The 17312-nt window shown below is 31.0% G+C and overlaps 2 protein-coding genes and 1 non-coding gene across 3 annotated transcripts; all 3 read left to right on the top strand.

The window, feature by feature from the left end:
- The first annotated feature begins 6 nt into the window (after positions 1–6).
- On the top strand, positions 7–79 carry TRNAK-CUU (transfer RNA lysine (anticodon CUU)). The gene has a single exon. It is a non-coding gene; the product is annotated as a tRNA-Lys (tRNA).
- Positions 80–3563: 3484 nt separating this feature from the next.
- LOC25491597 (two-component response regulator ARR14) lies at positions 3564–4949 on the top strand. Its single transcript, XM_024780394.2, has 5 exons — positions 3564–3681; positions 3803–3952; positions 4065–4367; positions 4457–4533; positions 4695–4949. The coding sequence occupies exons 1-5, from the start codon at positions 3564–3566 to the stop codon at positions 4947–4949; spliced, it is 903 nt and encodes a 300-aa protein (XP_024636162.2).
- A 5392-nt stretch (positions 4950–10341) lies between these two features.
- Positions 10342–11942, top strand: LOC25491595 (two-component response regulator ARR14). The gene is made up of 5 exons (XM_013599567.2): positions 10342–10459; positions 10588–10737; positions 10838–11143; positions 11234–11310; positions 11658–11942. Exons 1-5 carry the CDS (start codon positions 10342–10344, stop codon positions 11940–11942), a joined length of 936 nt encoding a protein of 311 aa, XP_013455021.2.
- Positions 11943–17312: the final 5370 nt, after the last annotated feature.

Genomic DNA, 17312 nt, shown 5'->3' with positions numbered 1-17312 from the left:
CAACAAGCCCGTCTAGCTCAGTTGGTAGAGCGCAAGGCTCTTAACCTTGTGGTCGTGGGTTCGAGCCCCACGGTGGGCGAATAATTTTTTTTTCCTGCAAATTAAATATAATTTGCATAACGCTATATCATCAAAGCTCAAATATAATTTCCTTAAAAAAAAAAAAAAAAAAATCAAATATAACTATGAAGGATAACGATAGTTTTTTTTTTCTTTAGGAGTGTAGAAAAATGTTTTTATTAACATAATTTTCCTTAATAAAATTAAGCACTACTGTGAAAAAAATATTTAAGCACGATAGTATTTAACCGTAAAAAAACATTTTTCTACAAGTCATTTTTCTAAAGACTGGTGCTAGTCACACCCAAAAAAAAAATAAGTTACATCCAAATTTATTTAAAATTTTACAATAATACCAAAATTGTCCTCTTCATGTAAATTTTTAAAAACTCATCTTTTATGATCATTCTGAATCTTTACCCCCTTTCATCCACAAATCACCATAGATGTGCAACAAATATCTGAATCAACATCTTTGTTATTGATCTGTACTATATTCATAAAGGTTAGTGAATTTCATGAATTTCATTTTCGATGAGTTTCTATTTGTTTATTGTTTGTTTTGGTATGAGATATGTCTCTCAATTTGATTTTAAGTGAGAGGTTAGTGTAAATTAAGTTTACGTGTATGTATATAAAAGGGGTTAGTGTAGTTTACGTATGTAGGTTAATGTAAATTCAAGTTTACGTATGTTCAATTTAGGTTAGTGTAAATTCAGTTTACTTACGTTCAATTTAGGTTAATGTAAATTTAGTTTACGTATGTATATAAGAGGTTACTGTAAATTAAGTTTACTTACGTTCAATCTAGGTTAATGTAAATTAAGTTTACTTATGTTCAATTTAGGTTAATGTAAATTCAGTTTACTTACGTTCAATCTAGGTTAATGTAAATTCAGTTTGTAAATTCAATTTACTTACGTTCAATCTAGGTTAATGTAAATTAAGTTTACTTATGTTCAATTTAGGTTAATGTAAATTTAGTTTACGTATGTATGTATATAAGAGGTTAGTGTAAATTCAGTTTACTTACGTTCAATCTAGGTTAATGTAAATTAAGTTTGTAAATTCAGTTTACTTACATTCAATCTAGGTTAATGTAAATTAAGTTTACTTATATTCAATTTATGTTAATGTAAATTAAGTTTACTTATGTTCAATTTACGTTAATGTAAATTTAGTTAATTTGAAATTTTTATTTTAGTTAAAGGGTATATTAATCATTCTAAGATGTAATTTATTTTTTTTTGGATGTGACTAGCAACAGTCTTTTCTAAAGTACTTACATTGTTATCAATTTCCTAGTATTTCCTCCTTACCAGAGTTGTTTTTTGTCTTTTTTTTTAAAGAACCTTACTTGACTAGTAATAATTATTTTATGAGATTTTTTATATGAAAACACTTTTATTTTAGGAAGTTATATGAAAATACTTTTTGCTTCTTGGTACAAGAGAGGGATAAGAAATTACTTTTTGATTTAAAAAGTGCAGTCTAATTCATAATTATATGGTCAAAAAGAAAAATAAATATTCTTTGACTATAAATGATGGTTAAACTTGGAATTATTTTAATTACATGTAAAAAAATTGACTCTTTCTAGTCTTATCCCATATAATTTTTCCAATCTCACCCCATATAATTTTAGTTACACCCAAATTTATTTAAAATTTTAGAATAATACTGAAATTGCCCTCTCCATGTAAAATTCTAAAAACCCCATTTTTCATGATCATTTTGAACCTTTAACCTCTTTCACCCACAAACCACCATAGATGTTAAACAAAGATCAAAGATTGAATCAACATCTTTTTCACTGATCGATACACTATTCATAAAGGTTAGTGAATTTCATTATCCAAGAGTTTCTATTTGTTTCTTGTTCATTGTGTGTTTTCTTGTTTCGTTATGAGATTGCCTGTATGAGCGACATATAAGGTAGACGTGAGTTTAGATTAAATATGTATTATTTCGGTATAGATGTGAATTTATATGTTATTTAACATTACGTATCAATTTATAAGGTAAACATAATTTGATTTCCAACTACATTAATGATTTCTTTACCTACATATCCTTATTTATTATACATATTTTTTTTTCTTCAATCAACAATAAATAACATGTTGATAACATCAAGTAATTCTCTTTCATAAAGGGTAAATATGTAAAACAATAACAATTGTCAACAAAATTAATTCAACAACCAACTTTCTTGCTCTCAAAAAAAAAAAACAACAAACTTTTTTAATTTCCATGTTTTTCTCAAAAGGACCCTATAATTAGAGACGGAAGAAGTTATTAACCGTACTTTATGTCTTGGAACACAATGTGACCCATTTATGATTTGACATTTTGTTTTAATCCTTATCTTAGTCTTAAACTCATGACCTATTTAAAGAAAAAGTTGCACACTTAACTCTAATTTAATTTGGAAAATCTCTTAAAGGAAAAAATATTATGTGGTATTTTCCACAAAAGAAAATATTTATTTCTCTTATTTATTAAAAATATTTACCTTTCAAAATACACCTACAATATTAAAAATTAAGGTGTTACATGATAATATCAAAACACGATTGATCCTAAATCTCCTCATGAATAATAGTTGTCAACCGATCAAATATCAAAGAAAGTTATATAATTTTTAGTTTACATGTTTTGTGCTAGTTAATTTCCGTATTCTCGTGCTTGGCCAGTAACAACTAAGCTTTGTTGATAAAAGTAATGAATAATAAATAGTAAATGAACTTAAAGCAGATATAGATAAATTAGTTGATAATCGATAGCAAATAGATAAATAATATTTGTGTAATTATTTTGTGATTTTTTTTTTACAACTCTCACTCATACTCACATTGCGTTTTTACCCACCTACTTTTTTTTTTCTCTCTATTATATTCGACAAATAAAAAGAAAGATAAAGATGATTCTTTCAAAAATTGTCATAAAATGGATTTACAAATATCATTACTCAAAATAAATAAACTAGTGGATACAATTTGTATTGTTTAATAAAATTAGCAGTTGAACTTGCTAATTAAATTATTAATAACTAAAAAATAATAATGGAATTAAATTATCAAAAAATTTATGTATAAAAAATAAAATAAAAGGAATTGTAAATAAAAATTTGACACCCAATAATGTGTAAGTTCCCTAAACATAGTACAGCTGTAGATATTAAGGAAGCAATGAGACAATTAATGTTCCCGCTGTCTCATTCATTCACTCACAAGGTCGGTTTCTTTTATGACCGTTGGAATCACAAAACCCTAAACCTATAATTATATCTATTCACTCACTCACTGTCACATTCACTCACTGAACAAGAATTGCAGTCAAAACCTTAAAACCCTAACCCTACATACTATAAATAATATATTTGTTTCTCATTTTCTTGTTGAACATTTACTCATAGGTTTGTTGGTTGCTTCTTCGATCAACAACACACTCTCAACAACTGTTTTTCGTTTGTGTTTCCAGTCTTCTTTTCATAAATCGTAATGGCCCGTTTCGTTGACAACCCATCATTCCCTGCTGGTCTAAGGGTTATTGCCATTGATCATGACATCATTGTTCTTAACACTATTGAGGATATGTGTAATCGATATCATTATCAAGGTTAGTTACTCAGTTAATTGCACCTTATTCAATTCTAAAGTGTGTTTGTTCTTATTTTATGTATTTTCATGTTTGCTTGTTCATGCTTGCTTATGTATATTTTTATGTTTGTTTATTTCAGTTACCAAATGCAATTCAGCTTCTGATGCTTTGTACTTGTTGGAAAGAAAGGACTGTTATGATGTAATGTTGATTGATGCTCATATGCCGAACATGGATGTCTATGACTTTGTCCAAAATGCTACCCTACAACTCAACATTCCTGTTATTAGTAAGAATTTCTTCAACTTTAAGTTGAAAGTCATCAGTACACATTTCAAATGTATCATTCATATTTATGTACTTAAGAAGCGTGAACTGACATTATTATTTCTTATTTTTAGTGATGGCTGTTGATTCCACAAAAAGTTCTATTATGAAGTCTATTGAATCTGGGGCTTGCACATATTGGACTAAGCCTTTGGCTGAAGAAGAGGTCAAGATCATGTGGCAACATGTTGTAAGAAACGGTTCGACTGAAAATAAATATGAAATTGTTGGAAGCTTGGTGGTTCAAGAATGTAGAAAACGGGGTAGAGAAGATGCTAATGCCTCAAAAGAAACACTTGCAAAGAAGACCTGTTTGTCTTGGTCGCCAGAACTGCATCAGCAGTTTCTATGTGCAGTCAATCAACTAGGCCTTGATAGTATGATTCTTTCCTAATTCTTTTCTTTACTTTGTTTGTTTTATTTAACAACTCAACTTATGTGCATTTTTATCTCACTTATTTTTCAGAAGCAAGACCCAAAATGATTCTCAAAATTATGGATGTTCCTGGTTTGAGAGTAGGACATGTTGCTAGTCATTTACAGGTTTGTTTTTGGAAGGAGTCTATTTGAATTTTTTTTTTTTTTTTTTTGACCAAGGAGTCTATTTGAATTATTAATAATATACTACATGTGTTTTGTGTGATTTGAAATTGAAACTTGTGGAGTATTATTGTTAAAATTTTGATTGCAATGTCATTTGACAGAAATATAGGATTCATTTGAAAAGATCGGCTGATGAAACAAAACGTGGGAGGACAAAATCAAAGTGGAGTGATAGCTTTCAAGCCGAGTGGATCGACAAGGTTCATAGTTATGACTTTCAAACTAAGTCGATCGATCAAGACCGGAATGATAACCTAATTCAAACTGAGCTGGCTGATCAAGACCGGAATGACGACTTTCTAGCTGAGTGGATTGACTGCGGGACGGGATCCTACCTTCACAATCTCATGGCCTAATATGCCGTTTAATCTATGAATTGCTAGTTTTTTACTTTTATCTTTAGTTTTACCTTGCCTTAATGTAGAACTGTTGGTATATTACTTAAGCTTTAGGTACAATTCATCTTTGCCTTTTTTATTTTGGCATTTCTATTATTGTTAAAATTGAATCATTGAAAACTTTATTTTTTATTGCATTCCTTTAAGGTCTATAGCTGGCTGTTTTACTGATTTCATAAAGATATTACAGTGATTCTTACCAAAACTGTTCCGGGAAAGCACTTCCTTCTTTTAACATGTCCTTTGTTTCAGTCATTTAAGTAAAGTTATCTAACAATATGTTATTATAACTTTTGAAACTCAGGCTCTTTGACGTGTAAAGTACTAAATCGCCAATACTAGTGGTTAATTAAACCTTCAATATATTACTACCAACGGTTTGAATATGTACAAGAACCTCGCTTTGTCCATTCAATTTTGGTATGTTTGGTCTGTTCACTTCAGAGACCAATGTGTAAGGGATACTACCTTTCAATGAATTCAGTAGAATTGACTGCCTAGAATTCTCAGTAGAATCTAGGGAGGAAAGTGTTTTACAGGTTACTGCCTAGAATTGGTTTAGTTTATGTGAGGCATTGCAGTGAATTTTATATTGATTTCAGTCATTTAAACTTTCTATCGCGGGATCAACTATCTTCCAAGTAAGATAATTTTGAAAGCATGTTTACTTTTTCTATGATTCTTTCGAACGTTCTGCACAGATGACATTGCTCAGGGAACTTTGGTGATGCACATTTCTCAGTCATTTAGCAATATATTTGCTGTCACTTGCAGAGAATCTCACGGAAGATTGATGGCGATGCTAGTTTATTTTGTAGATAGAGCTTTTGTAGAATATATGTAATTCTTTGCAGTACATTATTACAAAGCCTTGTACGGAGTACTATATCTTAGTAATGATTAGTTTTGAATTTAATTATTTTCCATTCATTGTTACTTAATGATACCACTTAATTTAGTACCAAGACAAAAAGCTAAAACAAAAGTTTCATGGTTTGAGGAGTCCTAAGGAGAAAAACATTTCTCATTTCGATCATTGAATCGGACTGCCTTAATACCGTCCACTTGAAGAGTGTTGTATTAGTAAGAGAATTGAGATTTTAATCAAAGGGATGGAGAAATGCCATATGCTATGTCTCTAGAGATGCAACTAAAGTTGCAGACAATTTAGCCAAGTTTGGATTGTCTTTAGATATTTGTGAGGATAATCGAGGTTCTGGTTTGCCATTTAGGGAGGACTTCCTGAATTTGTTCTGGTTTGCAATTTAGTATGTGTATTATAGATTATGTGTTTCGCATATAATTTAGTTATTTGCGAGGATAATCGAAGTTCGATCTGTGACTATAAACTAGGTTCAACTATCTTATAGATTTCTTGTCTGTCAATCCTGAATGAATAATATCTTTTAATGAATAAACTTAAAATAGAAAAGCTTAGTATAATTTACTGAAATTAATTTTGCTAACAACTTAAAATACTATTACCAGGTTGTTCATTGTGTAATAGGATTTCTCATATTAGGGACACTAGCAATCAATGGATTATTAATGTGGCATGTTATTATGTTGTTCTTTAAATTTCTTACATAACTCTCATATCAAAAATATTTTTTTGTAGTGTTTATGATAGATTTTATGCATGTTTTAGGAGAATTTCTTTAGCTGTTTAATAGGAAGATAAGCAAGGTAGAGTTTAACTGTTCTAGTTGGTTTGTTGAAGAAGGAAGGGGATTTTGTCTATTGATCCTGAGAATTCTCCATGCTTCTTACTTAGAATATCAATCATGCACTTTAAGTAACTAATTGAAAAATATTCTCGCACATGAAACACATGTGCACTCTAATCTCTCACAGATGTTAGTGGTACACAATAATTTATGATTAATGGTTGAGATAGATATGAGGTGTTAATAGTAAATATGATTCGAGCATTGTTAATCAAGTCAGCTCAGTTTCTACATGGAATGTGAATTGACTTGAGGTAATTGAAACCTGTCTGAATCAGATAACAAGTCAAGACCCTATTTTCTTTGACATAACGAGATGCTTGGCTTAGAATAAGTAACCTCGTATTCCCTCAACGAATTGGACTTGGCCTAGTTAAAAACACAAATGATTCAAAACTAAATCAACAACAAATACTTTGTTTTATAAAAACTAGAAGATAACAAATAACGAACGAATTCATAACAGACAGCAAATAAAGTAGTTTTTTTTTATATAAAAAACTCGGTAACCGCTCAAAAATCGAGTAATCTGAGTGGTCCAATCCTATAGTGCACTTGTTGTAGAGCCTTATTTAAAGTCATTGGAAGGACTAGCTGACCGAAATTGGTATGAGTGAGTCGAATCTGAGACCGTAATAACGGATAAACTAACTTTTTTTTTTAAAAAGATCAAAATAAATTATATTACTACCAACAACATATCATGATATACCTGTGAAGATAGCCAAAGAATACAACACAAGTTCAACAATTTGAAGCACATATTAGCCAATTCTCAAACACACAAATGGGTTTTGGCACCCGTTATGAAAACAATAATGAAAACCATTAAAAATTTTGTCATTTCTTTCCTTTCAAATAACCCACGAACTAGCAAACCAAATCAGATGCATTAAAGAACACCTTGATTTATTTTATCATAACCTGAAGAAGTACCAAACTAATAGAAATGATCCAATATATTAGATGGATCTGCTATGTAGACAAAAGGCCAATTTCTAACAAGCTGCCAAATCTGACCAAAAAGACAGCAAGTTAGAAATAGATGATTCCCTGTTTCCTGTAAACCACAACCACTAACACAAAATTGCGCTTCATGAGAAATAATACCTCTCCGAAATAAATTAGCTCTAGTTGGCAATCTATTTCGGAAAAGCCGCCAAGAAAACACTAAGACCTTCACAAGAATGTCCTTCCTCCAAAGGAGAGCCGCGGGGACAACATCAAGAGGGGCGTCCTATTTGTGAGGATCTGATAAGCCCCTCTAGCTGTATACCTGTCAACTGGATCATAATCCACCTCCACTCATCATTAATATCAACCTATAGCATGACAGTTAGCAATAAATTCATACACTCCTCTACCAACTCCAACTCCCACACCGAAAGTCTCCTTCTCCGCTTCCAAACCTCCCCTCCCTCACCCCCAACCCCAAGAAAATATTTATGCTATGGTGGCTGACTTAAATTCTCAGATAAATCATACAAACGAGAAAACCTATCACAAAGAGGAGCATCCCTAACCCACATATCTGACCAAAACAACACACTTGCACCGTTACCGACTCTAAGCCGTAAATTTTTGGTAAAACAACTACCTACCACCAGATCGACCCCATCCCGGATGCTAACAATCCCCCTTTATCACACCGACACCTCCATCCTGCAACCACCCCCCATGGAGGCAATATCTGGCCGCCAATAAATGAAACAACAGACCCTCTCTATCAACCGCCAACACCTATTACCTAACAACACCAAATTGAACTCCCTCATTCTCCTTATCCCCCAAACCTCCAACCTCCTTATCCAAACAGATGGACTCTCATTCAATCCAAGAAATTTTCCTAGTATCCTCACACCTACACAATAACAAAAAAACGAATTAGAAGAGATTCAATAGAGGAGATGATACACGAGGGAGCTTTGAAGATGGAAATGACATAGACAGGAAGTGAGGTCAGGACATCATTAAGAAGAACAAGACGGCCACCAAAAGACAAATGTCCGCTTTTTCAACTGGACATGCGGGATTTAATTCGATTAACAACAGGATCCCAAAAGTTTAACCGACGAGGGTCACCATCAACCGGAAGACCAAGATACAAAATAGGTAAAGTAGTAACCTTACAATTCAAAATTGCCGCAACCTCGAGTAACCAAGACCCGTTAACGTTAACACTAACCAACTCACTCTTATGAAAATTAACCTTCAAGCTAGACATAGCCTCAAAAATATACAGAACGGCGCGCATTGCCCGCACATTAGCCCAACTTTTTTCCCCAATATGAGAGTATCGTATTTAGTAAACTAACAAGTTTAATTTAATATTTAATAAAATTAGCAGTTGAGTTAACTAATTAAATTATTAGACTAAACAATTAAGAGTTTTTCTATTCACACCCTATATACTTCTGGTTACACCCAGTTTTTTTAAAAAAGTTTTTTATAATACTAAAATTATCCTTTTATATAAAAAAAATTAAAATCTTGATTTCATTCATTGTCACTCTAAAATTTCACTCTCTTTCACCCACCAACGATCAAACAATCCTGATGTTTAATTAATCTCTATGGAAGATTAAAAAGTGGATCAAAACATCTTTCATTCATACTCGATTGCATATAAATAAGTGAATTTTTTCTTCTTTTTCAATAACGTTGGTTTCAATTTTCTTCTTCTTGTTCAACTGTACTGTACGACAGTTTCAATTTTACATTGTTGAGATTAACTTAAATTCAGTTTAAGTAGGTTCATGTAAACTTAGTTTACATAATCTACTTAAACTTAATTTACATAACCTACTTAAACTGAGTTTAAGTATGTACACTTAAACTCAGTTTACATGACCTACTTAAACTAAGTTTACATGACCTACGTATAATCATTGAACAAGGTTGTTGAACTTTTAGATGTACACTTAAACTCAGTTTACATGACCTACTTAAACTAAAGAGGTATATTAGGACGTAACCAAGAAAAAAGAAAGATGCTTTTTGAAAATTAAATTTTATGGAAGGGATAATTTTGTAATTTTGAGGTGCAATCAGGATTAAATAGAGTGTAATTAAAAAACTCAACAATTAATAGTTTAATTAAATTATAAATTTTTAACATGTCAATTTAGTAAAAGAAAAAGTGTCATTGTCTTATAAAATAAATAAAATCAAAGTAATTAAAATTTTGACAACCTATGTGTAAGTTCCATACACATACAGCTGTCCAAATTAAGGAAACAACGAGACAGTCACTCTTCACTTCGCTTCTCTATTCCCGCTGTCTGGCGCCTATAAATATATGTCTTTACTCACTCACTGTCACTTTCTTTATTCTTCAAGAATTGCTTTTAGGGTTTGATAGATCACTCACTCACATTCATTGTTTCTGTTTGTCACAAGTTTTAAACAACGAAACCCTAACCCTATAAGTATATGCCTTTACTTCTCTTCATAGATTATACCCACTTTCTTGTTCAGAGACCTTTGCAAAACCAAAACCCTAGTTACTAATAATTTCACAAATTCTTCTACGCTCTTCATTCTATTTTTTTCACAATTAGAAGACACAACTCTTACTTACTTTCTCCAACTCGTTTCTTTCTTGGGTTTCACTGAAAATTGTAATGGCGGTTTTCACTGACAACCCATCATTCCCAGCCGGTCTCAAGGTTATTGCAATTGATCATGACATCACTTTCCTCAACTCTATTGAGGAGATGTGTAATCGATATCATTACCAAGGTTTGTTACTTAGTTAATTGCACATTATTCAATTCTAAAGTTTCTATGTTCTTACTTTTATGTTTTTTCATGTTTGTTTGTTTGTTTGTTTATTCTTATGTATATTTTTATATGTTTGTTTATTTCAGTTACCAAATGCAATACAGCTTCTGATGCCTTGAATTCGATGGAAAGAAAGGACTGTTTTGATGTAATGTTGATTGATGCTCATATGCCAAACATGGATGTTTATGACTTTGTCCAACATGTTACCCTACTACTCAAAATTCCTGTCATTAGTAAGAATTTCTTCAACTTTACACAATTCACATGATTCATTCATATATATGTACTTAATAAGTGTGAACTTACATTATTATTTCTATTTCTATTATGTAGTGATGGCTGTTGATTCCACAAAAAGTTCTATTATGAAGTCTATTGAATGTGGGGCTTGCACATATTGGACTAAGCCTTTGGCTGAAGAAGAGGTCAAGATAATGTGGCAACATGTTGTAAGAAACGGTTCGACTGAAAATAAAGAATATGAAATTGTTGGAAGCTTGGTGGTTCAAGAATGTAGAAAACGGGGTAGAGAAGATGCTGATGCCTCAAAAGAAACACTTGCAAAGAAGGCCCGTTTGTCTTGGTCGCCAGAACTGCATCAGCGGTTTCTATATGCTGTCAATCAACTAGGCCTTGATAGTATGATTCTTTCCTAATTGCTTTTATTACTATGCTTTGTTGCATTCTTCAACAGCTGAACTTATGTGATGTTTTTCTCTTATTTTTCAGGGGCAACGCCAAAAAAGATTCAGAAAATCATGGATGTTCCCGATGTTACAAAACAACATGTTGCTAGCCATTTACAGGTTCATTTTTGTTGATTCTGTAAATTTGATATATTTTACCTAAGTCTATAGTTGCCTAGGTTTGACAGTTATCTTTTACCTAATTCTGTTGTTGTAAATCATGTATGTTGTTTATACCTTAGTCTTGCATGTTATTAAAACTATTGAGGTTGTAAAGTAGTGAATTCTGCAGTCTTGGCAGATGCTGAAGTCTGAGTTTTAGAATAGAATATAAGTATTTCTCCATTAGCTTCTATATATCCTCTTGTTGATAATATACTACTTGTGTTCAATTTTGTGTGATTTTAAACTGAAATTTATGGAGCTAGTATTATTATTAACATTGTAACTGCTATATTGTTTTGCAGAAGTATAGAAATTATTTAAAGAGCTCAACTGAAGATACAAAAGGTAGGATGAAAAAATCAAAGAAGAGTCCTTTTGAGACAAAATTTAGCTTAGAAGCTACTCACTCACTGCCGGAGCAGGACCAGAGTTTTCTCCTGAATTCAGCCACACAATGTCGCGACAATTGCGATGCACAACAGCATTGGATGGAAATTGGTGAATCCGACATTATGAGCAACACTTTTTCTGACTTGCCCAACTTGTTCCCATATGTTGATGATGATTTATCATCACTAGTGTGGTGATTACTTTGTTAATTTGATTATTTCTGCTGGAAGAAGATGATGAAGGCAGAGAAGATCATCAAGACTCCCAAGATGATTCTTTACATTTACTTATAAGTAGTTGCAGCTATTATTCAATTATTCCACTATTGCTCTGGTTACATGATTCCTTACATTTACTTATATGTAACTTCATAAAACATGAGTTGTTTGATCAGCTTCTATATGTTACTAAATCTTGCTGATTGAAGGATCATTACTATCAATTACTAACTTTTCAAGCATTTGCTTTTTCAATTGTTTCCCACATTAACTTGTTCTATACAAGAGACTACTTTTAGATTTATTTTTTCAAAGTAGATATCTGTTTAATTTCAGTTTCTTTTTATAGTTAATTCTAATTATAAACTAATTTTATCAAAGAAGTGTGCAACATTAAGAATGGCATTCTACCTTCACAACATCTGACAAAACAGTCCTTTTAATGATATGATTGTAGTAATGTTGATGGGAATTGGATATTGTTCTTATTTATGGTTCCATTTGTTTGTAATCATCAGATTGGGTGCGTTGTTTGCACTCATGTTTTTTAAGTTGAGCTACCTAAACATAACAAACTTGTCAACATATCAGTAAGAATTATCATGTATGTAATGAACAATGCTCAAAATAAAATACAAGTTTCTCCGAGGAAGAAACTTGTATTTTTTATTATCAATAACAAACCATTAACTAATATTGAATGATAACAAAAATTGGAAGGAAATGATAATATGCTTGACCTTAAGGCTTTGTTTGCGAGTTGGGTTTTGGAGGGGAGGGGAAGGGAAGGAAACGTTTAGGAGTGGTAAACCCTTGTTTGTGAGTTTTAAAAAAACAAGGGAAAGGTTTTGGGGGGTTTTGAAGGGCTTCATTTGTCCAATTTTAAAGTTCCCCCAAATTGGGGGGTTTTGGGGGGTTAAACATACAAATTGACAATTTTGCCCTCTTAATAATTCAAAATTCCAATTTTAGACATTACTAAAATTATTACACTCTTTTTTTAAAAACAACTTATTCAAAACAACATATTTATACAAAACAGCTTATTACGACCTCATTTTCAAAAACCGCTTATTCAAAACAACTTATTTATACAAAACAACTTATTACGACCTCATTTTCAAAAACAGCATATTCAAAACAACTTATTTATGCAAAACAGCTTAATACGATATCTTTTACAAAAACAGCTTATTCAAAACAACTTATTTATACAAAACAGCTTAATACGACCTCATTTTCTACAACCGCTTATTCAAAACAGCTTATTTATAAATAAAAAAACAGCATATTACGACCTCTTTATCAAAAAGAGCTTATTCAAAACAACTTATTTATGCAAAACAGCTTAATACGATCTCTTTTTCAAAAACCGCTTATTCAAAACAACTTATTTATACAAAACAGCTTCATGGAACCTCATTTTCAAAAACAACTTATTCAAAACAACTTATTTATGCAAAACAACTTAATACGATCTCTTTTTTAAAAACAGCTTATTCAAAACTGCTTATTTATATAAAACAGCTTATTACGACCTCATTTTCAAAAACCGCTTATTCAAAACAACTTATTTATACAAAACAACTTATAACGACCTCTTTTTCAAAAACAGCTTATTCAAAACAGCATATTTACGCAAAACAGCTTAATACGATCTCTTTTTCAAAAACAGCTTATTCAAAATAGCTTATTTATACAAAACAGCTTATTACGACCTCATTTTCAAAAACAGCATATTGAAAACAACTTATTTATGCAAAACAGCTTAATACGACCTCTTTTTCAAACACAACTTATTCAAAACAACTTATTTATGCAAAACAGCTTAATACGATCTCTTTTACAAAAACATCTTATTCAAAACAACTTATTTAACCAAAACAGCTTAATACGATCTCTTTTACAAAAACAGCTTATTCAAAACAACTTATTTATACAAAACAGCTTAATACGACCTCATTTTCTACATCCGCTTATTCAAAACAGCTTATTTATAAATAAAAAAACAACATATTACGACCTCTTTATCAAAAAGAGCTTATTCAAAACAGCTTATTTATGCAAAACAGCTTAATAGGATCTCTTTTTCAAAAACAACTTATTCAAAATAGTTTATTTATACAAAACAGCTTAATACTACCTCATCTTCTAAAACCGCTTATTCAAAACAGCTTATTTTTACAAAACAGCTTATTACGACCTCTTTTTCAAAAACAGCTTATTCAAATCAGCTTATTTATACAAAACATCTTATTACGACCTCATTTTCAAAAACTGCTTATTCAAAACAATTTATTTATACAAAACAGCTTATTACGACTTCATTTTCAAAAATTGCTTATTCAAAACAGCTTATTTATACAAAACAGCTTAATATGACCTCATTTTCAAAAAGAGCTTATTCAAAACAACTTATTTATGCAAAACAGCTTAATACGATCTCTTTTTCAAAAACAGTTTATTTATACAAAACAGCTGAATACGATCTCTTTTTCAAAAACAAATTATTCAAAACAGCTTATTTATGCAAAACAACTTAATACAATATCTTTTTCAAAAACAACTTATTCAAAATAGCTTATTTATACAAAACAGCTTATTACGATCTCTTTTTCAAAAACAGCTTATTCAAATCAGCTAACAGGTGTTTTGAATATCCCTTATTAAAAAAGTTGTTTTGAATAAGCGGTTTTTGAAAAATGAGGTCGTAATAAGCTGTTTTGTATAAATAAGTTGTTTTGAATAAGCGGTTTTTGAAAATGAGGTCGTAATAAGTTGTTTTTGAAAAAAAGGTCGTAATAAGCTGTTTCGAATAAGCGGTTTTAGTAAATTAGGTCATATTAAGTTGTTTTGTATAAATAAGTTGTTTTGAATAAGCTATTTTTGGAAAAGAGATCGTATTAAGCTGTTTTGCATAAATAAGCTGTTTTGAATAAGCTCTTTTTGAAAAAGATGTCGTAATAAGCTGTTTTGAATAAGCGGTTTTAGGAAATGAGGTCGAATTAAGCTGTTTTGTATAAATAAGCTGTGTTGAATAAGCTGTTTTTGAAAAAGAGATCGTATTAAGCTGTTTTGCATTAATAAGCTATTTAGAATAAGTTGTTTTTGAAAAAGATGTCGTAATAAGCTGTTTTGTATAAATAAGCTGCTTTGAATAAGCGCTTTTAGAAAATGAGGTCGTATTAAGTTGTTTTGTATAAAAAAGCTGTTTTTGAAAAAGAGATTGTATTAAGCTGTTTTGCATTAATAAACTGTTTAGAATAAGTTGTTTTTGAAAAAGAGGTCGTAATAAGCTGTTTTGTATAAATAAGCTGTTTTGAATAAGTAGTTTTTGAAAAAGATATCGTATTAAGCTATTTTGAATAAGCTGTTTTTTTTTAAAAGAGGTAATAATAAGCTGTTTTGTATAAATAAGCTGTTTTGAATAAGTTGTTTTTTTAAAAAAGATCGTAATAATATGTTTTTCATAATATAAGTTGTTTTTTAAAAAGTGGCCGTAATAAGTTGTTTTTAAAAAGTGATTGTAATAAGCTTTTTTTTTTTTTTAAATAAGTTGTTTTTTAAAAATAAACTTTGACAATAGATCGTAATAATTTGTTTTTCATGAGATAAGTTGTTTTGAATAAATTAAAAATTAAATTACGAAATATAAAAATGTATTGATTTTAAGAGGAAAAAGGGTAAAATAGTAAAATTATAACATAAGTCCTCCATCTCCTTACCTTATTGGCTTTTTAACTCCAAAACAAGGAGAAGGTTTTCCCTACTTCTCCCTTCCCTCCCTTTCCTTCCCTTCCCCTCCTTAGCATTTCCTTTCCTTCGCCTCAAAACTCACAAACAAAGCCTAAGGAGCTACAAGAAGGAAGGAATTTCACACATAGATAACTTGCAGAACAAGTAACTCGTCTAGTTGACAAAATTGGTTAGAGCATTTAGCTTGCTTAAAGTTATTGAACTTTTCTTTCCTCTTTTGTCTCCATCAGATTCAGATGTGTTATCTTAATGATATGCATAGCTGGTTTTTCATGTCTCAATCAAAATCATGAATAAGTAGAGTAATGTAGTTGTAATTCATATTTCTTTGTTAATACTAACTGCTAAGACACCAAGGTTTTGCTCCAGGAATAGGCACAAACATCCTGACCAGTGGTGTCTTCTTCTCTCCTCTCAAAAAAATGTAGTTTCTTCTATTTCACTTTGTTTTTTTTTTTTATTGAGACTGTGACATGACACACATTACATTCATTTTTGAAAAGGAGACATTACTTTTTTTTTTTTAAATTAGCATATTTATTAATCATTGGTGCCTTGTACATAGGACACAAAAAGCAAAGTCATAAAGCAACAATTGGCCACTCCCTTGTCTATCATTTTGCTCATTCCAAATTACCTAAATGGAAGCATGCCAAATCACCCAAAAGCCTTCTCTAAGCTTTTTTGTCCTCACCTCCCTACTCCAAGTGCACAAATAAATTTGGTGGTGTACGGAAGTTAAATACAAGCCACACCATAACATCAAGCCAAACCTTTGACACTTCCTCACAATGTAAAAATAGGTGAATTCCGGAATCTACTCGCCTATCATACATCACGCAATTTTTTGAAGCTTTCGGATTCAACATATTCCAAGCTGCAAGATGTACTCGAATTGGAAATCAGTCTAGTAGTAAAGTCCAAGAGAACACCACTACTTTATGAATCCTCTAGCTAGTTTTTGATGATGTTAGCTTGTTTATCATTTTATGTTTTTAGTTGAGATTTGCTACATTAGAATATGTTTTAGCACCCTAGCCTACGTGTGCCTCTAACCTTCCTTTTGTTTGCATATCATTTGTCAAAATTTCATATTTCACTGCATGAATCGATTCATACACATCTGAATCGTATCACAAAAGTCTCTGACTTTGTGTGAATCGATGCATAACATGTCTGAATCGATTCACTTTGATTAAACTCAAAAATGCATGAAATGTATCATCATTTGTCTCTGACTCACTTTGAGTCGATTCACTATGTTATGAATCGTATCAACATTCATCCTGGGCAGTCTGAATCGACTCAAAATTCATTTGATGCGTATCAATCTTCATAGCATTCTCCCTTTTTCAGATTGTCATATAGTGGTCTGAATCGATTCACTCATTTAGTGAATCGATTCATTTAGTTGTTTTGGCACGAAATTTTGCTCTTGATTACCATTACTATATAAACTCCTCTCCTCATAACTTTCAATTCATTGAATCATTTGCAACTATTCTCTCCAGGTCTCAAAAACTCATCGTTCATACATTCTTCAAGATTAAAAACTTTTTCTTAGAATAACTTTCTTCTTTAAGTCACATTGAT

This window comes from Medicago truncatula, chromosome 4 (genome assembly GCF_003473485.1).
Source record: "Medicago truncatula cultivar Jemalong A17 chromosome 4, MtrunA17r5.0-ANR, whole genome shotgun sequence".
Classification (NCBI taxonomy): Eukaryota; Viridiplantae; Streptophyta; class Magnoliopsida; order Fabales; family Fabaceae; genus Medicago; species Medicago truncatula.
This window is presented reverse-complemented; position numbering and strand designations above follow the sequence as displayed.